At 41.8% G+C, this 23,051-nt stretch overlaps 1 protein-coding gene across 5 annotated transcripts in view; it reads left to right on the forward strand.

Annotated features, from left to right (window-relative positions):
- The window catches only part of mtus1b (microtubule associated tumor suppressor 1b), a 145,047-nt gene that overhangs the window by 111,505 nt on the left and 10,491 nt on the right, over positions 1-23,051 (forward strand). For all 5 annotated transcript variants that reach the window (XM_055635329.1, XM_055635334.1, XM_055635341.1 and 2 more), the window contains exons 8-12: positions 11,072-11,138; positions 16,937-17,151; positions 19,996-20,101; positions 20,249-20,322; positions 21,947-22,039. In XM_055635329.1, the coding sequence (XP_055491304.1) occupies positions 11,072-11,138; positions 16,937-17,151; positions 19,996-20,101; positions 20,249-20,322; positions 21,947-22,039 (555 nt within the window). The remainder of the gene's footprint in view (positions 1-11,071; positions 11,139-16,936; positions 17,152-19,995; positions 20,102-20,248; positions 20,323-21,946; positions 22,040-23,051) is intronic.

Raw genomic sequence — 23,051 nt, forward strand, 5'->3', positions numbered from 1 at the left:
CACCTCCTTGCGTATAACCTACTTGAACCCCTCCAATCTGGCTTTCGCCCCCTCCATAGCACATAAACTGCTCTCCTCAAAGTCCTCAACGACCTCCTCACCTCTGCTGACACTGGTCCCCTCAACATCCTCATCCTCCTCGACCTGAACGCAGCCTTCGATACAGTGAACCATAACATCCTGCTCACCAGACTCAAAGACGTCGGCATTGAAGGCTCTGCACTCAGCTGGCTCCGTTCCTACCTTTCCAACAGATCCCACTTCATCTCTCTCCACAACCACAGCTCTGCTACAGCCACAGTCACTCAAGGCATTCCCCAAGGCTCCGTACTCGGCCCCCTCCTCTTCATCATCTACATCCTCCCCCTTGGTCAGATACTCCGCCACTTCAACCTGGACTTCCACTGTTACGCTGACAACACCCAGATCTACCTCGGCACCAAATCCCCCCACAACCCCTCCCTCCCTCCCCCCCCCCCCCCCCCCCCCCAGATTCAGATTCAATTTTAATTGTCATTGTCAGTGTACAGTACAGAGACAACGAAATGCATTATCATTTCCCTCCCATATCAATTCCTGTTTGTCAGCTATAAAAACCTGGATGCAACATAATTTCCTCAAACTCAACAGCGATAAGACAGAATTCCTCCTCATAGGCTCCAAAGCCACACTCAGCAAAATCAATAACCCCACTCTCACCATCGACGGCACCACTGTCTCCCCATCTCCCCAGGCCCGCAACCTTGGCGTGATCTTTGATTCCACCCTCTCCCTTGAGCCTCACATCCGCCATGTCATTAAAACCTCCTTCTTTCATCTCCGCAACATCGCCAAACTCAGACCCTCTCTCACACCTCCCGCTGCTGAAAGACTCATCCATGTCTTCATCTCCTCCCGACTGGACTATTGCAACTCACTTTTCCTTGGCATCAGCTCCACCTACATCAACCGACTCCAACTGGTCCAGAACGCAGCCGCCTGACTCATCACCCACACCAAATCCTGGCATCGCATCACTCCAGTCCTCAAACAACTTCACTGGCAACTTCACCAGAACAACTACAAAATCCTGATCCTCCACGATCTGGCCCCCCCATGGATATGCAGCGAATGGAGGGATATGAATTATGACAGCCAAATAAGAGATGGTCTTGGCATCATGTTTGGCACAGACATTGTGGGCTAAAGGGCCTATTCTCTTGCTGCACTGTTCTACGTTCTGTTTTGGTCGCAGGAGGGGGGTCTTGCCAGTGATTGCAAGGTGGCAGGTCTAAATACAAGATGCAGATTGAGAAATAATGCTGAATTTGTAGCCAGGTAAATGTAGTTTTGATGTCCCTTGCTTATGTACGTAGCCATATAGTTGAGATTTTGCTGGGAACTCCAAACCTTTCATGTATATAGTTGCAAAGAAATATAGAATATAGGTGCAGGAGTAGGCCATTCAATACAAGCCAGCAGCGCCATTCAATACAATCATGGCTGATCATCCAAAATCAGTACCCAGTTCCTGCTTTCTTCCCATATCCCTTGATTATGTTTGCCCCAAGAGCTATATCTAATTCTCTCTTAAACATCCAGTGAATTGGCCTCCACTGCCTTCCGTGGCAGAGAATTCCACGGATTCACAACTCCCTGGGTGAAAATGTTTTTCCTCATCTCAGTCCTAATACCCCTTATTCTAATTCCCCCCCAACATCGATAACATTTTTCCTGCATCTAGCCTGTCCAATCCCTTAAGAATTTATGTTTCTATAAGATACCCTCTCATCCTTCTAAATTCCAGTGAATATAAGCCGAGTTGAGCCGTTCTTTCATCATATCAGTCCCGCCATCCCGGGAATTAGCCTGATGAACCTGCGTTGCACTCAATAGCAAGAAACCCCCTTCCTCAAATTAGGAGACCAAAACTGCACACAATACTCCCGGTGTGGTCTCACCAGGGCCCTGCACAACAGCAGTAGGACCTCCTTGCTCCTATACTCAAATCAAATAATTCAGGAATATTAGAATGGAACATTCCTGAGCCATTTAAAAGGATTTCATGGAATGATATTCCACACGATTTGGGACAGAATGCATTGGCTAATCAGCAGATCGATTCATCTTGTCATGTTCTGTGCTCTTATTCCCCTTTAACTATTTTCTTCCACGTTGAAGCAAGTGAACGTGCATTTTTCCTTATTTTTATTGACAAACTGAGCCAACAGCAAAGCAATATAATTACGTTAACATTGGGTTCAAATTTTGTACGATTGGAAGCAATTGACGCTGGGAATTTTTATTTCTGAACCAGATCAGACCAAAGAACAAATTGTATGAAGTTGGGTGGCAGGTCAAAAATTAGACAAAAAGCAAAAATGAAAAAATAGCTAAGATCGTAGTGAAGAAAAAATGGTTCAAAAACAGCTAGTCAGAAATATCAAAATCTGTTTTCAGATATTTTCAAAGTTAACAACATGCAGATAGGTTATGTGATTGGGAGAGGTGGGGGGGGGGGGGGGGTGTGGATGGGGTGGTGAAGTCTTGAGAACTGAGAAAAAGGTGACACATTGTTTGCATCAGTTTTTGCCGTATAAATGACAATCCAAGCAACAGTAAATCAGCAACTGCGAGGGAGGAATTTGTAGAAAATTCCAATCACCAATGTCGAGGTGCAACCCATAACAGTCTCCAGGACCTGATGGATGTCACCTTGGGTAGTAAAAGTTGTGGCAAGTGAGAGATAATTACAAGTTCTTAACTATAGTTACTTTTGTTCAACATTTTGCAAATATACGTTTACTCAAAGGGAAGGAGTGCAGAAATCTACAGAATGTTCATTGGGAAAGTATTCAAATCTATTGTCGATAGCAGGACTAAAATGCAAGGGAATTGGGTAATGTCAATGGTTTTTATGACCGATAATGTTTGATCAACATTGATTTTAAAGGAAGATTTGCGATAGACAAAGGATATAAACCAGTTTGTTTAAAGGTGTTAAATTTCATCTCTTGCACATGTCTATTTCTTAAGTTTGTGATTCTAAAATCTGTTAGTAACCGCATCAGATTTTGATATTTGCACTGCCAGGTAAATTATAATTTATTTAAACAGTCTTTACTTACAGGAACAGTTGTCGTAACACTGATTTCTGGGGAAATTGCTGAGTGCTTTGTCTAATTTTGGGCAAGGGGAGACAAACAACTGTCACTTAGCAAGAGAAAATTTGATGGTATGAAACAGTAGCTTCCAAAAGTTGATGGTATAGATTGTTTGCAGGCAACAAGATGTCCAGAAAGTGGGATGTTCTTAGTGTGATCATCATCATTCTTTATTGTCATCATGCAAAGCAACAAATTGTACAGTGCAAAATGAGAAGACGTTTCTCAGGGAATACCAGAGCATCGCACATAAAAACTTAAACATTTCACACATAAATAGAAACAATCCAGTTCCTGATAAAAAACAGTACGAATAGTTTAAAAAAAGTGCAGGTAAAAAAGCAACATTAAAATACAATTTTAAAAAGTCGTAAAATGTCCAGGGCAGCTGATTTAAGTGACCTGAGCCAGTGCCAGAGTTATTACTCAGTGCCAGTTATTAAATTGTCAGTGCAAAAGCAGCAGAATCAGGTGGAGTGACTGTTTAGCAGCCTCACAGGCTGTGGAAGGAAGCAGTTTAGCAGTCTGGTTGTCCGGGCTTTGATGCTGCGGTATCTCTTGCCTGATGGCAGGAGATCTAGATGTGTGTGGAGGGGGTGCAGCCTGTCCTTTGCTATGCTCCGTGCTTTTTTCAGGCAGCGGCTCTGGAACAGTTCTTGTACCGAGGGTAGCAAGACACCAATGATCCTCTCTGCTCCCCTCACAACCCTCTGCAGAGACTTCCTGTCTGAGTAGTTACAGTTGGAGTACCACGTGTTCATGCAGTACGTGAGTACACACTCCACCGTGCCCCTGTAAAAAGTCCTGAGGATGTTGGTGGGGAGTGAGGCCTGTTTGAGTTTCCTCAGGTAGTGCAGTCGCTGATGGGGCCCGTTTGACAATCCCAGTGTTGTTCCTGGACCAGGTGAGACTATTTGTTATTTGCACTCCGAGGAACTTTATGCTCTCCACTCTCTCCACCGTGGTGCCACTGATGTTGATACTGAGAGATACTGTTCTTACTCCATTGAAGGGCATGGCAGATGGGAGAAAGGAGGCCTGGATGACCAGAGAAATTGAGTCTGGTCAGGAAAAAGGTGTTGGTCAGGTATACGCAGCTGGAATCAAGTGTATCAGAGTATGAGAGATTGACGAGCATACTTAAGAAGGAAATGAGGACAATAAGGGGACATGAAAAAGCTTTGGCAAGTAAGATCAAAGAAAATCCAAAGAGATTTAACTATATTAAGAAGAAAGGGTAAACTGGAGAGAGAATGTCCCTCAAACCAGCATGATCATCTGTGTGGAACTGCAGGAGATTCCACATGTAAGATGTCCTCAATATATATTTCTCCTATTCGACATGGGACAGTTCATGGATGTGTCTTGGAGACTGTCTTATTTACAGTCGGAGGTGCTGGATGTCCGAAGATGAAGATTAATCTCCTGGGCCTGATTAGATATATCCGAGGATGTTAGAGTAGAAATTACTGGCTGTGATATCTGAATCATCAGTAGACACGGGTGAGATGCTGGAAGACTGGAGCTAATGTTGTGCCTCTGTTTAAGAAGGACTGCACAGGAAAAACTTGAACTATATGGCTAGTCATTCTAAGATCTGTGATAGGAAAATTACTGGAGAAGACTGAGGGGTAAGATAAACATGCATTAGGTTAGAAAAGGATTGATTGAGGGCAGTCGGCATGGATTTGTATGTGGGAGATCATGTCTCAAATTTTCAAGTAATAAAGTAGTTTGACACGGATAGATGTTGACAGTCTGCATGGACTGCAGCAATTTATTTACGACACCATGGTAGTGTGCTCTGAAAGTTTCGATCACATGGGATCCATGGAGAGCTAGCTAATAGGATGCAGATACAGAAATGGCCTCATGGAAGGAAGCAGAGGGTCGTGGTGAAAGGTTGTTTTTTTCAGGCTAGGTCTGTGATTAGCAGTGTACCTTGGGGATCTACATCAAAAACTTAGATGAGAATATATAAAACATAATTAAGATTGTAGGTGACCATGATGGTAGTAGTTATCAAGGAAAACAGTGCGAACTTGATCAGCTCCACCATCAATAGTGTCACCTCCCTCAAAAGGGTGACCATATTCCCGAATCAGAAGCCATGGATGAACAGCGAGGTCAGGCTACTGCTGAAAGCACGGGACACCGCTTTCAGGTCAGGCGATGCTCAAACCTACAGTTCATCCAGGGCTAACCTGAAGAGGGGCATCAAGAAGGCCAAGCACTGCCATAAGCTCAGGATTGAGGAGCACTTCAACCACAACTCTGACCCCCGACGCATGTGGCAAGGCATCCAGGCCATCACGGACTACAGACCCACCAACACCACCTCCACATCCAGCGACGCCTCCTTCCTTGAGGAGCTTAATCACTTCTATGGCCGCTTCAACGGGGACAATCTAGAGACAGCCATCAAGGCTGTGCTACCTGCCGATCACCAACCCCTCGCACTCACCCCCTACGACGTATATGTGGCACTGAGTAGGACTAATGCACGTAAGGCCGCTGGCCCTGACGGCATCCCCAGGCGCGTCCTCAGGGCCTGTGCTGCGCAGCTGACAGACGTCTGGACTGACATCTTCAATCTGTCACTTGCCCAAGCAGTTGTCCCCACGTGCCTTAAAACCACCTCCATCGTGCTGGTGCCAAAACACTCCACTGCGGCAAGCCTCAACGACTTCCGCCCAGTTGCACTTACCCCCATCATCACCAAGTGCTTTGAGAGGCTGGTCCTGGCACACCTCAAAAGCTGCCTACCCCCCACACTGGATCCCTATCAGTTTGCCTACCACAAGAATAGGAGTACGGAGGATGCCATCTCAACGACACTTCACTCCGCCCTCTCCCACCTCGACAACAGAGACACTTACGTAAGAATGCTGTTCATCGATTACAGCTCAGCATTCAACACCATTATACCCTCTGAACTGATCACCAAACTCGGTAACCTGGGCATCGACCCCTCCCTCTGCAACTGGATACTGGACTTTCTAACCAACAGACCCCAGTCTGTTAGGTTAGACAAGCACACCTCTTCAACCCTCACCCTGAACACCGGCGTTCCTCAGGGCTGTGTGCTGAGCCCTCTCCTCTACTCCCTCTTCACCTACGACTGCACACCTGTACATGGTACTAACACCATCATCAAGTATGCAGATGATACAACGGTGATTGGCCTCATCAGCAACAACGATGAATCGGCCTATAGGGAGGAGGTCCAGCTCCTAGCAGCATGGTGCGCTGACAACAACCTGGCCCTTAACTCCAAGAAGACCAAGGAGCTCATTGTAGACTTCAGGAAGTCTAGGGGCGGCAAGCACACCCCCATCCACATCAACGGGATGAAGGTGGAACATGTCAACATCTCTGATGACCTCTCTTGGACCCACAATACCTCAACTCTGGTCAAGAAGGCTCACCAGCGTCTCTTCTTCCTGAGGAGACTGAAGAAGGTTCATCCGTCTCCTCAGATCCTGGTGAACTTCTACCGCTGCACCATCGAGAGCATCCTTACCAACTGTATCACAGTATGGTATGGCAACTGCTCTGTCTCCGACCGGAAAGCACTGCAGAGGGTGGTGAAAATTGCCCAACGCATCACCGGTTCCTCGCTCCCCTCCATTGAGTCTGTCCAAAGCAAGCGCTGTCTGCGAAGGGTGCACAGCATCTGGTTTAACCCCGTAAGGACTGCTCTCAAGCCTGGACCAGAAGATCCGGGACATCCCCCGGGGGACACTCCTCCCACGGAAAAATACACTGTCTGTATACATGTAAATAGATTTTTCATTGAAACATATTCTATGTCGCTCTTCCAGCTAACTGCATTTCGTTGTCTCTGTATTGGTACACTGACAATGACATTTAAAGTTGAATCTGAATCAAGGACTGCTCTCACCCCAACCATGGACAGTTTACCCTCCTACCATCCGGGAGCCTCTACACGTCTCTCCGCTGCCGGACCAGCAGGTCCAGGAACAGCTTCTTCCCTGCGGCTGTCACACTACTCAACAACGTACCCTCCCCCCCAATATACCTCCCCTTCTCTTTGACTGCCAATCCGGACCCCCCCCCCCCCCCCCCCCCCCCCCCCCCCCCCCCCGGGCACTCTTCCCACAGGAAAATACACTATATCTGTACACATGTAAATAGATTTATTTATTGAAATCATATTCTATGTCGCTCTTCCAGGGAGATGCTAACTGCATTCCATTGTCTGTATTGTACACTGACAATGACAATTAAAGTTGAATCTGAATCTGAATCTGAGCTGGTCAAGTGAACTGAGGAATGTCGTGCAGAGAGCAGAGGGTTTGAGGAACACAAGTACATGGTTCCTTGAACGGGCTATCACAGTAGATAGGGTAGTAAAGGATATGAGTATATCTCCTATATTTACCAAGGAGAAGGACAGGAGGATGGTGGATCTTGGGGCAATCAATGGAAGTGACTTGAGAGCAGTCAGTGTTACAGTCAAAGAGGCGCTGAAGGTACTATTGTGTTTAGATGGACAAGGGTGATTCAGGGCAGTCAACATGGTTTTGTACGTGGAGGCCATATCTTACATCTGAGTTTTTTGATGACTGGACCAAAAAGGTTGCTGAGGGCAGAGCTGTAGATATTGTATATTTGTACTTCAGCAAAGCTTTTGACACGGTTCCGCATGGTCGGTGGCTGTGGAAGGTTGGATCGCATGGGATCCAAGGAGAGATAGCTGAATGGATATAAACTTGGCTTTATGGAAGGAAGCAGAGGGTGTTGGTGGATCGTTGCTTCTTGGACTGAAGGCCTGTGACTAGTGGTGTGCCTCAGGGTTCGATGCTGGGTCCGTTACTGTTTGTCACCTATTTCAAAGATTTACATGAAAACATTAATGGCAAGATTAGCACGTTTGCTGATGATACAAAAGTGGGTGGTTTTGCAGATCGTGAAGATGGTTGTGAAAAATTGCAGCAGGATTTTGATCAATTGGCCGGGTGGGCTGAGGGATGGTTGATGGAATTTAATGCAGAGAAATGTGAGGTGTTGCATTTTGGGAAGTTTAACATAGGCCGGACCTACACAGGGAATGGTAGGGCTCTGAGAAGTGTTGTAGAGCAGTGGGATTCAGGCCTTTGTGTATTAATTGGTAGATTATGGAGATGGTTACAGGAGTGTGGGGAGAAAACAATGGGCATGGGTATCCAATGTAAAGTATTCATTGGTTCATTATTTATCTTTTAAAATTTGTTGAAGAAGTTTGTCTCGACACATTAAGGTAATGTTTCAAGATGGAGCCCATTAATATTATTAGAAAAATTATGACAATGACTTGGGTGCAGTAGAGGAACTGGGCGACAATAAAATGTGCCATGTCATTGCTTGTACTTCAGACTGAAACGTAACCTTGCACAAAGCTCCTGGTAATGCAGGCTGGTGTTGGTAGCTGCTGATTAGATTGCAGGTTCTGCTGCTGGAGGCAATAAATTACATTCAATTAATTAAATTAAATTTAACCAATTTGAATAGTTTGACCATAAATTTGGAGTTTAAGTCTTTAAATGTGGATAATTTCAGATCAGATGTATTCATTCTTCAAGGAATTGTGTACTATACAATCAAGTCTGCTTGTGACATTGTCAATGCCTCCAGTTTGTGTTTTGCCCGTTTGCTGGAATTATTACTTTAAAGCACTCTTTTTTTTCATAATTTTAGTCTGAATTAACAGTTTACATGGAGCTATTTTTTAAATGAGCTGCTATTGCAAGTATCTACAAACCTTTGCATTTACATGGCTTGCTCTTGAAAATATACTATTCTCAGCATTTAACATTTTTAAATTTGAGCTGTCATGCTGCAGTCAGTTCAGCTACGATCCAAAGTACTTTGTGCCCAATGAGCTACAAAAAGACAAGCTTAATTTTGAACATGCGTTTTGCATATATGTGAGTAATATTTGTAAGCTTTTCACCACGTTTCTCCTGTCAGTATGGCAATATCAACACTGATAGTAATTACCTTATTCTCCAGTGTACATTCATATAGGTGCATTTAATCTTTTGCACTTTAAGAATCCTGCTCTGGGATTACCTTGGGCTGTATTTGAGTTACTTTGATGTATGCTTCTGAAATACTTTCAATATTTCATTATATAGGTGCTGAATTACAAATCAGCCCGACTTACTGTAATATGAAACTCTCTAGTTACATTTCAGCAGACCTTCTGTTTTCCAGCTTTTTCGACTTTCTGGTACTTGATAGCATTGCATATTAAGATGAGATATCAGAATAGTCCATTATTGTATTAGGTGGAAGATCAATGCGCGTTGCAGTGCCAAGCTTCAACTGCTGACATACGATGAAATGAATATTGATCAGCTTCTTACCGCCCCCTCGCTACCACTCCCCTTGTCTCCAGTTTACAGACAGGGCTGTGCCTCTTTTAATGAGTGCTTCCCAGTGCTTTCTTATGCAGCTGTTTTTTTTTTCAGGGCACAGTACTGCAGGAAATATGGTACATATACTGCACTGAAAGTTAGCTTGGAAGGCAAGGGTCAATGGATCTTTTCCTACAAGCATTTTAAATGTAGAAAGACCAGTTTGGGTTGTGGCGTGGCCACCTGTGCTCCACACAAACAGCCGGATAAAGAGAATGGGCTGCAACAGCAGCAAAATGTGCCTCTACGGTCCTTGCACTGGAAATAGGGTAACTGATGCATCCTTTCTTGATTTGCTGACTGGGAATGAAAGCGGTTGCTAGCTGGCGCTAGTAGTTTCAACCAATTCCTTTGTTTCCAGCTGTTCTTCGCTGTCGGTTGTTCCTCCTCTTTGCTGAACAATTGGTGCATTAGGGAGTCAGATTAAGCAGAGTGCTCAGAACATCATCTTGCTTTTAATAGCTGCATCCTGACTCTATGCTTTTGGGATTAAAAAGGCTCAGTCAATTTCCTCAGTTATTGATTTGCTGGTGAATTGGATGTCGCTTGATTGTGTCTAGGATACTAAAGGTAATGCAAGGTCTGCCTGTTTTTCTTTATAAGATTATGTAAAATTGTGCACTTCAATATTTTGGTTTTTGCTTATGTTGAAGATAGAAGTATTTACTGGATCAATTTACAGCCATACTTGTTTAATATAAATTTAAATCTGTGTTGGAAATGCTAAATTGTGTTGTACTTGGTTAATATGCAATGTAAATTATATTGTAATGGCAGTTAATACAGTTGAAATGCTGATCTCCAAGATTTTTGCATAATTTGCTCATTTAAAACCTTTAAACAAATTATACTGTTCATTAGTACACCGACTGACCTAGTTGAGTTTGGAAATGCACATCAAAAGTTACGGGATTGTTTTTTCCTCCAGGTGAACTTATTTAGCTTTGAGGCTTTGTCTAGAAGGCACATGTTAGTTTGGCCCTTTGTACATGTTTCTATTGATAATTTTTCAGAACCACTTTTGGTGTTTTTGTCATTTGGATGAATTTCAGTTTCCACCATTGGAAACTGAAGTCCAAATTTGAGACGGTAACGTGAATCAATAAAATCATGGGAGACCCCTTCCACCCATGCAACGGACTGTTCCAGCTGCTACGGTCAGGCAAACGCCTCCGTTGCCATGCTGTGAGAACGGAGAGGTTGAGAAGGAGTTTCTTCCCAGAGGCCATTCGGACTGTAAATCTCACCAGGGACTAACTTTACTGAACGTTTTTCCTTCCAATATTTATATATATATATATATGTAAAAGAATATGTGTGTGTCTATGATTGTGTTTATAGTTTGCTTGGTTGTTTGTTTGTTTGTCTTTTTGCACAAAGTCCGCGAGCATTGCCACTTTTCATTTCACTGCACATCTCGTATGTGTATGTGACTAATAAACTTGACTTGACTTGAGTTGATGTACTAAATATATTTCTGTGGTAACAATGTATTTTTCTTCTCAGAAGGAGGAAGTGGACAAACAACGCAAGGGGTTGTCTCAGGAGTTGCTCGCTTTGCATTCTGAACTTGGTAAGAAATGCATAAATTGATATTGTACTTCGAGTTTGAAAATGTAAATGATGCAATCCATATACAAGTTTCTACAACTAGTTCGTCCTTGGTAACTGAAAGTTATTCGATTCTATATTTCACTGGAGTCTGATGGCTTGACTACTAATGGAATTTCTCCCACTTGGTGCAGCAGGAGTTGCCAATGTTTCTTCTGTTGCATTTCCAGAATGCAAACTCTCAAGTTCGGATCAAAAAATATACTTGACTCTTTACTTTGATTTAAATTATTCAGAATGAAATGGTTAATTTTTTTGGGGGTGTTTAAATTTCTAAGTATTGTAACTATCAAAAGTTTGTGCATTTACCTGCTTTGTACACATGGAAACTTGGATAAAAAAAGATAACCCAGAATTTAAGTTATGAAGAATTCAAATAATTCCTAAATTGTGTTAGCCTTAATCATTGTACACATCAAATTTAAGCAGAAATTGTGTGCAATTTGACATGTATTCACTTGATGCAGGCCAATTGACCAAGCAGAAAAACATTGAATTCAGAATGCACTAGTCACTTTCTGACTTGAGGCACCAGAATTTTTCCCATTATATAATTACCATGCTTGTCATTGATGTGGATTGAAAATTGAAATGGATTTCTAGCTTCCAGTGCTCTGAAATAAGATGCTCACTAAATAATAGTCATGCCTTCAAAATTACTCGGGTAGGTTTAACAGTTTAACCTGCTGAGTTGTTCCAGTAAGATATTTGTTTGCTTTGATATGACTTGTTATGAACCAAACAGATTTCTGGTTCTGACTACCAGTTGTGGCAAGCTTTAAAAGAGCTTGTGTTATGAATCAATTGAAGAGGAATTTGGGAGTAAACTTGCTTTCATCATTCTGGGCTATTTTGTTTGTAGGTGGCTCAACATGGCTAAATCAAAATTTCTGGGTTTTACATATTTTTTCATTCATAGCCTTGCAGAAGCCTGTGTTGGGAAGGAACCGACTTGAGTTTAATTCCAGACAGCACCTTAAGACAGTAGTGGTTCAGTATTTAAGATTAATGTCGCAAGAATGTTATTTGAACTGGTTATTGATACCTGGAATGATGTTTGGTGTCACATTGTTTGAGCACTCATTGAGTGAGTAAGACAATTATTTTGACCCCATTGGTGGCCCTGCATGGGTTGATAAATGTATTTCACATGATCCAAACCCGTGCCAATGCTTAATATTGGCATCTCTAATTCCTGTAATTAAGGAGATTCAACTTTGGTTAAAATGGATGCTGAAGGATTGTTTTCTTTATCTTTAACCGTGATTGCTAAGACAGCAGTTTAAGATAAATCTGAGCACATGGTGTGGAAACCCATTCATCAATGCTCATGCGGGGCAAAATGGAGTATTTAATGACACTTCCATTTCTCCACGCTCCACCCATAGCTATTTGGTTTCTGTTTTTTTGATTTAATGATTTAATGTGAGGGTTTAATGATTATCCAGGTACTAATTAAGGGTTTAATGATTATCCAGGTTCTGCCTCCGCCCTGTTCATTCTGTAAATTCTTGATTTGCTACTCATAGTAGCAGAAAAATGTCTTCTATAAACCCTTCCAAATTGTAACTTACCACTGACCCAAGAGAAATGGGATCTTCCATTTCCCCCCAACTTTGAATTTTACACAGTAGAAACAAGGAACTGCAGATGCTGGCTTACAATTTAAAAAAAAAACAGTGCTGGAGCAACTCGGTGGGTCAGGCAGCATCCCTGAAGAACATGTGTTGATGACGTTTCAGTTCAGAGTCCTTCCTCACGACCCGAAATGTCATCTATCCATATTCTCCAGGGATGCTGCCTGACACATTCTCATCGCCACACTGAGATGAGAAGGAATTTCTTTAGTCGGAGTGTGATAAATCTGTGGAATGTTTTGCCACAGAAGGCTGTGGAGGCCAAGTCAATGGACATTTCTAAGGCTGAGATAGATAGATTATTGATTACTATGGGTGTCAGGGGTTATGGGGAGAAGGCCAGAGAATTGGGTTGCTGACCTTCCTGAATTGAGGGAGAGATAGATCAGCCGGGAGCGAATGACGGAGTACAATTGATGGGCCAAATGACCTAATTCTGCTCCAATTCCTTATGATCTTATGACTTTGTGACAAATGTTACACACTTCCATCAAGATGTTTCTCACACCCAACCTCAACTAAATCCACAGCAATCTTTCATTCCAACTGCAGTTCTCTGCTCCTGTTCTGGTCAAATTATATTCCTGTTGTGTGGGCACCAGAATTGCATGTGGGATACAAGCTGTGCTACCTCGTATTACCTGCTTCCTGACGGAATTTAAGGACAATTTAGATGCATTAAAAAACAAGGGGCTTCGTCCTGCAGAATGCCGCTCCACTCAATTTGCTGGTGGTTTAATTTCCTGTTCAATCTGATGAGATTGTTGGCTATTTTCCCAAACGTCCATGTAAATTGCATCAATAGCTGAGCTCATCATTGTGTTAGTCTAAGTGCACATTGCGCAGTGACAATGCATTCCACTGCTCCATTTAAAAAATCTTGTTCTGCTGGTATTACTGCCTCGCCTGAAATTACTGAGCCAGCCCTTTTTAACAGTCGTAAATCAAATTTTCCATTCTTCAGCCAACACATCTGTACCCAGACATTGGAAAATGATTGGAGTCCACTGTATTTCCTCCCTTTTAGAAACCCCTACATACATGTTGTCTGAAGGAAGATGCTGAATATTTCCAGCATTTTGCAGTAGAGCAAGAGATGTTTGGATTGATGGCCATTTCCCAAAACTTGCTGATATTCACTTTCCTGGTGCCCTTTTTGACCCAGGCTGTGACTGGAGAACAATACAGAGCTGAAATATTTAGGGTTTTTTTGTATCCTTTGTTCTCTAAAAAACATCCACATTACACAGCAAGTGCATGTAGTCCCCACTCCATATGACTTAACTCACTTAAATGTTGCTGACCTTCCTGAATTGAATACCATCTATAACCTTGCCATCTATCCAATTTGTACACTTTGTTTCCCTGTCCACCATTTGGGGGTAAATTCAGAGCTATCCATGTCTCTGAGTTGAAGGTAAACAAAAGAGAGCAATGGAATGTATTTTTAATGTCCATCTATTGTTGTATGTCTTGTGCATGAATATGGGTGGTTGCACAAACAATTTATAAATAGTGAGAAATGTATTGTAGGCAAGACCACTGTAGGTGAAGAAGATGCTTCAGTTTTAATGTGACCGCACCAGGTATCCTCAGTGATCTGATGTTGTAATCCACCCTGGCAATTGAGTAATACTTTCCTTTTTCATTCACTGCCCTCTGATGTATTTTGTTTTTTGTTCATTGGTATCTTTTGGATAAAAATGTCTATTACTGTGGATGCCAGTAACATATCAAGTTATGATGGTTTCCAGTCAAGTGGTTGGCAATAGAAAGCCTTCATGATAATGAGCAGCATAGGCATCAGATCATCAGGTTAGCTCTTGGGGCGAAGGAAATCAAGGGATATGTGTGTGTGGGGGGGGGGGGGGGTACTGATTTTGGATGAGCAGCCATGATTATATTGAATGGTGGTGCTGGCTTGAAGGGCTGAATGGCCTACTCTTGCACTAATCTCTATGATATTGGTTTGAGAATTGGCCATCTGTTCAGCAGGAAGCAGTCTTGTATGGACATTTTTAAAGCTGAAAGTGAAGATACTTGATCACGAAGGACTGGGAGGAATATAAAGTGGGATCAGCCATAATCTTGGTAATGGTAGAGCGGTCTCGAGGGATTAAATGGATCTTGTATACTTAGTACACTAACCTGTCTCCGGGATAAGATGGGACTGAGGGCTGTGGAAGTAGAGTAAAGGAAGATTGAGCCAGTGAGATTTATGTTTGGGTAGATGAACTAATCACAGTCAAACCTGGCTCATTATTGAATTTGAAATCTATTTGGTTTACTGAATATTTGATATTTGGAACTTGCATGTCATTTAATACAAGGTGAAATTACAAACACCAATACAATTCAGCGTTCTAGTTCTGCGTCAAACTGTAATTTTATTCCATTAAACATAGTCTATTATTTATATAGGATGATATAGAATGAACTTTCCAAATTTAGGTAACCGCTTTAAACCCCCCCCCCCTCCCCCACTCAGCTGGACTTGTACATATTTCTCCCAACCATCAAAACCCCCTGGCCTGAATCCATCATATCCACATATTATCTGTCACGCTCTGTCTCTTCCAGCTTTCTTCTAACCCACCACTCTCCTCTCCCACCACCAGTGTGAAGAATGGTCCTGACCCAAAATGTCACCCTTCCGTGTTCTACAGAGATGCTGCTTGATCAGCTGAGTTACTCCAACACTGCCCTTTTTTAAAGTAGCTTGAATGCATGACCGTTGTCCTTGAAACTATTTTTGGTATTGGAACAAAGGAGTCTGTTTTTTTAAACTGGAAGTACATTAACTAGCATGAGATTGTCCTGAATAATATAATCAGCTGTGTTGTCATTGGGAGTTATGACTGCAATTTTTATCAGAACCGATTATTATTATTGTGACGAAGCTGCCGTTTCAGACTGCAGCCGACTTCATTGAGTTATTTGATATTAGCTGATATTTAAAAATTTGGGTTGCAGGAAATGGATTTTTGCCTAGTTACCAATGTACAAGTTTATCCCAATGCATTTCGAAGTGTTTGATGCTGTTGTAAAATTAAATCTGCAATCGTAGGTGAGGTTGTGACACTGAAAAATTGCATTTAAAATCTTCGATTACCATTTTAATTGAAACTACTCAGAAAATCGAAAAGCCTCGCTTGTAACCCCATTTTTCATTGGTTCCCGTAATTTACAAAATTTGAAGTCCGCCATAATTGTGTTTCGAGCCTCTGTGGAACTATTGCATAGAAAGTAGAGGATTTGGTTATTTTCCTCTCATCTCCGTTTTGAATGCTTAATGCCTTTTTTGAAAGAGTTCTTTCATTTTCCCTTGTTTCCCCTCTCTACAAAAACAATCCCAGTCTGTTTGGATTTCGTTAAGTCACCAATCGTATTGCAATAGAATGACCTTCAGTTATATCTACTGCCCATTCTTCTATATTCTGGCCAAACTGCAAGGGCGAAATGATCGGTTGAAGTAAACATTTGGATGTCGGGAGAGTGGAAGATTGCTGTGGTTATGATCCTAGCACGGCTGTCAGTGGTGTTGGGTTCGTGCACATGTTTATTTTGCATCTGGTATTTGCTTCTCTGAGACCAGTCCTCCTCTGGAGTCTTTGTCTAGAAAGCTGCCTGCAAATGTATCCGGCTTCATGATCTGGAGGAAGGATAACACTTATTTTGGCCTAAATGGACATGAAGGGCTTAACGCTATGTTCCAATGTAAATTGCTTTAAATCTATATTGACCGGAACAAAATGTATGTGCAGCATGGTATTGCACACGTGGCAGACTGAACTTTAGAGTTCCTTTCTTCAGTTATTTTCTTTTTCCATTAAAGTCTTGCAGGAGCCCCTCTTGTCGTGTTGTGTACAAAATGCAAGAATAAAATATCTGACACATCCAGGTTTTTAATCAAATTGTCTCTAGTTTTTTTTTTTGTCAATTCACACAAGGTGAGTGATGTGCTGCACTCAATGCTTATCTGCTCGTGTTGTGACTTTTCAAAAATCTAGCAGGGGATGCACAAAAACTGATCAAAAAAAAGGCGTTCTCGATTTTAAAGCTGGTATTGATTCATGCATGCATTTGTTCCATTAGCTCAACTAACACAATTTATGCCATGCAGAGACGAGGAATTTGACGTATACCCAGTTAGAGAAGGATCAGGAAGAACTTCAAAAAAAATATGAAGGAGTCCTTCAAAAGCTGTCTGAAGAACATCGGAATGAGCTTAAAGATTTGGAACAGAGACTGGAACAGCTTTTCAATGCAGAGAAGGAGCATTTGGAGCAAAACTTCAAACACGATGTGGAAACTCTGCAAACACACCTGCAAAAGGAGGTCTGATTCTTCAGATGAATTTTAAATTTCTAGGGAAAAAATAGTAATTTGATTCTGCACTGTTTTATTTTGGCATATGGCTTTTTATTTTTTGGGAATTTTTTGGCTAAATGCTTGTATGCATTGAATTGCAATGATTACATTGTAGGAGATGGTGATTTGACATATTACGCCAATACTCACTCTTTGTAAGCTGTAAATTTCCCCTCTTCAGGTATCTAGGCAGTTGCCTATTGAAAATCACAATTAAATTTTCTGAAATGTAGAAACTAGGAACTGCAGATGCTGGTTTACACAAGGACAGAAAGTACTTGAGTAACTCTGGGTCAGGCAACATCTCTGGCCAAGATGGATAGGTGACATTTTGGGTCAGGATCCCTATTGAGACTGTTTGTTGGGAGGGGGTGGAGGAGCAGAAGAAAGCTGGGAGAAAAAATGTAGGACAAAATGTAGAACAAAGTCCAGAGATTAAAGCAGAAGGTGTGAGAGACTGAAGGGTTGCAAATTGAGGCTCGAGGAAAGAAAGAGGGGAGGGACGAAATAGATGGTCCACAGGGAAAAGGGGGGGGGGGGGGGGGGGGGGGGGGGGGGGGGTGAATTGTTAGCTACCTCTAAATTTGTCTCTGTTCAATACCCTGGTAGTATATACTTGTTTCCTTTATCATTATTACAAATTTCCATATCTTTAATTCATTTGTTCCATATCTCTCTATTACTGTACATCTCTCGTTTCCCTTCCCTTGCCTCTCTGTCTGAAGAAGGGTCTCGGCCCGAAACGTCACCTATTCCTTTTCTCCACGAAAGTGGGTGGTTTTGCAGATAGTGAAGATGGCTATGAAAATTTGCAGTTTTGATTGATTGGTCAGGTGGGCTGAGGAGTGGCTGGTGGTGAGGTTACATTTTGGGAAGTCTAACCTGGCCAGGACTCACACAGTGAATGGTAGGGCTCTGGGGAGTGTTGAGCAGGGGGATCTGAGTACAGGTGCATGGTTCCTTGAAGGTGGAGTCACAGGCAAATAGGGTGACACATTGACCTTCAGTCAGAGTGTTGGGAGGTCATGTTGCAGTAGTATAAGATGTTGGTGAGGTGGCATTTAGAGTATTGTGTTCAGTTCTGGGCACTGTGTTAAAAGAAAGATGTCAAAATGGGGTGTAGGAGGGTGAGGAGTGATCTTAGAGATGCATAAAATCATGAGAGGAATAGATCAGGTCCAGTAGAATGCACAGAATCTCTTGCCCAGAGTAGGTGAATCGAGGACCAGAGAACATAGGGTTAAGATGAAGGGGAAAAGATTTAATAGGAATTTGAGGGGTAACATTTTCTCACACATTGTGGTGGGTGTATGGAACAAGCTGCTAGAGGAGGTAGTTGAGGCTAGCACTTTACTAATTTATTGTCATTGTAGTGGTGCATGCTGTGACATTCAGGCGCACTGTCTGAGCGGAGCTCAAATATACAAAATAATAAAAAATAACAATAAAATAACAGCAAAAAAGTGAGGACATTTAAGAAACTGTTATGGAAAGGATATGTTTGGAGGGATGTGGACCAAACGAGGGTAGGTGAGACGAGAGCAGCTGAGACATGTTGGCCGGTGTGGGCAAGTTGGGCCGAAGGGCCTGTTTCCACACTGTATCACTCTATGACTCTAACTCGAGAGGTGCTGTCTGACCCCTGAGTTACTCCAGCATTTTGTGTCTCTACTTGGACACTAATTGTTTACTGTGTTATGAAAATTCTTGAGCAATGTTACTTTGGCTAATTTCTGTTCTGTGTGTGTACAAGTTTCTCTGCAATTAAATGAAAAAGCAACTAATGCTCTGTTCACACGGAACCTGTACATTGACACTTGAGCAATCTTAGTTCTAAAAATTTGATTTTAATTTGAGAACAACTTTTAAGTTGAATTAGCACAATTAAGGACAGTTTAAAAAATAAAAAAGTCTAATATTAGCTAAAATGTAAGCATTGTCGCCAATGCTTTATTGCGAGATTAAATCTTGGGATCCCTAACCCAACCGGAACAGAAATGTAATCATGGAAGTAGAGCAGCTCAAGGTGCTTAGTGCCACATTGAGGGCAGTTGGGCATTCCTTTGCCTGCCATTGACATTTTAGTTTAGTTTATTTTATTTATTGTCACGTGTACTGAGGTACAGTGAAAAGACTTCTGTTTACATGCTGTCCAGTCAACGAAGACTGGGCATGCTTACATCCAAGCCATCAACAGTGCACTGATAGAGGATAAAGGGTACAACATTTACTGCAAGATAGTCTGATTTAAAAATAGTTTAAAGCTCTTCAATGAGGTAGATGGTGGTCGGGACCACACTCCAGCTGATGAGGACCGTTCAGTTACATGATAACAGCTGGTAAAAAACTGTCCCTGAATCTGGAAGTGTGCGTTTTCAAACTTCTGTACCTCGTGACTGTTAGGACGGGAGCAGAGGGTGCAACTGGTTCTTGATTATGCCTGTGGCCTTGCCGAAGCACCATGAAGTGTAGATGGAATCAGTAGAAGAGAGGTTGGTTTGCGTGATTTTGTGGGCGGCGTCCACAACACTCTGTTACTTCTTGCGGTCTTGGATGGAGCTGTTCTCAAACCAGATTATCCCAAATTTTCGTTTTTTCTTGTAAAGGGCATCCTATCTCCGAATGATCATTCAGTTATTGTCAAAACTATTTCCAGCAGTTTGCCATACGCTATTTTGCTTCTACACTTCATACAATAATTGCATTTCAATAATCTTTAGTTGCATCAGAATTGGGAATGTCCTAAAGCTTTAAGTGACTCTCAATTGCTTAATTTCCATGATATGACCATTAATTGATGCCTCTTTTTAGGTTGAAAGCTTATCTTCTGAGCATGAAGCCCATGAAGTAGAACTTGTTGCAACCCATGCAAAGAATCTAGAATCCCTTGAGAAAGCCTATCACCAGTCTTTGGCAGGTAATCAGCATTGAATGTGATCTTTTATCAATGGAATGGCATTGTGAATTGAATAGATGATTTATAAACAGCTGACATATCCCACTCATCAGTGTTATTTTTGATGTAATCTGAAACTTTTGGATTTATTTTTGTATTTCTTTGCAGAACTGACCAGATCACATGAGATGGAACAAACGACATTGGAAGAGAGCTTTACAGAGAGACAATCACTGTTTGAGGTTAGTGTAACAACCTTGCAGGAAAATATGTGGCAAATCAATTCTAAATTAGGAAGATAGTTTTGCCTTAATGTATCAGACACCTGTAGTATTACATTTAGTGCACAGCAGGGACCTGAAATTATTGCCCAAAAGATGGAATAAAGGAAGTCGGTAATATCAAAATGAATGTTGAGCAAATGGATACAAAAATACTGCTGTTGAGCTAATTACTAACTCTCAATGATAGGATAAATTTGAAGCACTTGGTATAATCATGCTAAGTTGAATGAATGAAAACAAATACAAGTTAAAATTGGAGAAATCACTCGTCATGTTCAGATCTCTCGTACACAAAGAACCCTTCCAATTTTTCATCCTTGCTACCTTTCTTGTAACTGATCTCTGCACTCTGCCTTAAAATATGGTATCTAATGTTGACATGAATATTGCAGCTGTATTATGGATTTGGTGACCAATTTCCAAAGTTTATAAAACGACTGCACTTGTATGATATGCAATTTGTGTGCACTTGCCTTGTCCCTTCCAAAGATGTGTTACATTAATACGTAGACAATAGGTGCAGGAGTAGGCCATTTGAGCCAGCACCATTTCATGTGATCATGGCTGATCATCCACAATCCCCCCCCCCCCCCCCCCCCCCCCCCCCCCCCCCCCCCCCCCCCCCCCCCATACCTCTTGATTTTGCTAGTCCTAAGAGCTATATCTAACTCTTTTCAATGCATCCAGTGATTCGGCCTCCACTGCCTTCTGAGGCAGAAAATTCCACAAATCCACTATTCTTTGTATGAATTCTTTTTCCTTTTCTCTGTTCCAAATGGCCTACTCTTTATTCTTAAACTGTGGCCCCTGGTTCTGGACTCCCCCAACATCAGGGACACGTTTCCTGCATCGAGCGTGTCTAATCCCTCAATAATTTAAATGTTTCTATAAGATCCCACCTCATCCTTCTAAATTCCAGAGAATACAAGCTCAGTCGCTCCATTCTTTCATCATATGACAGTCCCACCATCCCGGGAATTAACCTTGTGAACCTGCGCTGCACTCCCTCAATAGCAAGAATGTCCTTCCTCAAATTAGGAGACCAAAACTGCTCACAATGCTCCAGGTGTGGTCTCACCATAGCCCTGTACAACTGCAGAAGGACCTCTTTGGTCCCATACTCAACTCCTCTCATTATTAAGGCCAAGATGCCATTAGCCTTCTGTACCTATATGATGCTTACTTTCAGTGACTGATGTACTAGGACGCCCAGGTCTCGCTGTACTTCTCCTTTTCCTAACCTGACACCATTCAGATAATAATCTGACTTCCCGTTCTTGCTTCCAAAGTGGATAACCTCACATTTATCCACATTATACTGCATCTGCCATGCATCTGCCCACTCACCCAATCAGTCCAAGTCACTCTGCATCCGCATAGCATCCTCTGCACAGTTCACACTGCCACCCAGCTTTGTGTCATCTGCAAATTTGCTGATGTTTCTTTTAATTCATTCATCTAAATAGTTAATGTATATTGTGAATGTGCCCCAAGATTTATTCTTGAAAAGACTTTATCAGTGCACTAAACCTAAATAACTCCTACTGTTAAGAACCTGTCTAATTGGAATCTGTAATTATAGGAACAGATTGCAAAACTGAATGAGGAAAATGATTCTTTGAAAGAAGAAATTAAAGCAAAAGAGATTGCAAAAGCACAAATGCAGAGAGATCAAGTAAGTACTTGTTTTGCAGAGGATTAAAAAAGTTAGGCATGCTTTGAGATGTATTGTTTACATCAACTCACAAGATGAACAATTGTCAAATTTGGGGTGATTTGGGGTTTGTGTAATTAATGGCAAAAGCATATTTTCTCATGGAGCTGCTGTCCTGAAATTGAAATAACACGTAAATACAAAAGTTACTTAATACAAACAAAACATTGAAACACGACCATGCAATAGCAGGCCAATTTTTGCTGTATAGCGGACTGTGACAATCGCTTTTGTTAGAATTTAAATTTCTGTGAAGATCAGTCTTGTTTTGGTGAACCCCAGGTTTCGGGGGATCATGTGTTGGAAATGTATTTAATATCACAACATCTGCAGCTTCGGATGTTATTCCAATGTCATTAATTTTAGACTAATGTTAGTGACTTTCTTTCAAACTGAAGTTCAGAACGCATTGTTACAATGTGAGATCAGTGCAGATATTAACTGGTTTTAATTAGTATGGTGTTTTATACTTAAATGCAAAGTGTACGTTGTCTGACCTTGACAATTAATTCGCAATGATCCACAAGTTCTGAAGCTCATCCCCCATCACTGTAATTTGAGAATTTGTGATCTGTCAGGCGAGATTAAAGTAGCCACTTGATAGCTTCCATTGATATAGTGTTTCTAAATGCAGCAATGTTGTTGCTGAAGCCTAATCAAAGAAAGATTATCCATAAACCAAATGACTACAACCTTGGCCAGTAGGGAAGGCTGTTCAGAGTGACTTAAAAATTGTTTGTATTGGACCTAGTGAGTGGGATAAAGCAAGTGGGAGGCCCAGAACAGAAGAAATGTTGTTGTTTTTTTGTCCTAATGTATGGTTTAATACCACTGGAAACGTGTTCCTCTATTTGCTTTCATTTAGGAATATTCACCTGGGATGGAAAATTGATATTGATGTGCACCTCCTAGATCTTTGAGGGAAATTAAATGGTTGTTGTGGGATTAAATAGTGAATGTGAGCCAACAATAA

The sequence above is a fragment of the Leucoraja erinacea genome, chromosome 1 (assembly GCF_028641065.1).
Source record: "Leucoraja erinacea ecotype New England chromosome 1, Leri_hhj_1, whole genome shotgun sequence".
In the NCBI taxonomy this organism is placed as follows: Eukaryota; Metazoa; Chordata; class Chondrichthyes; order Rajiformes; family Rajidae; genus Leucoraja; species Leucoraja erinaceus.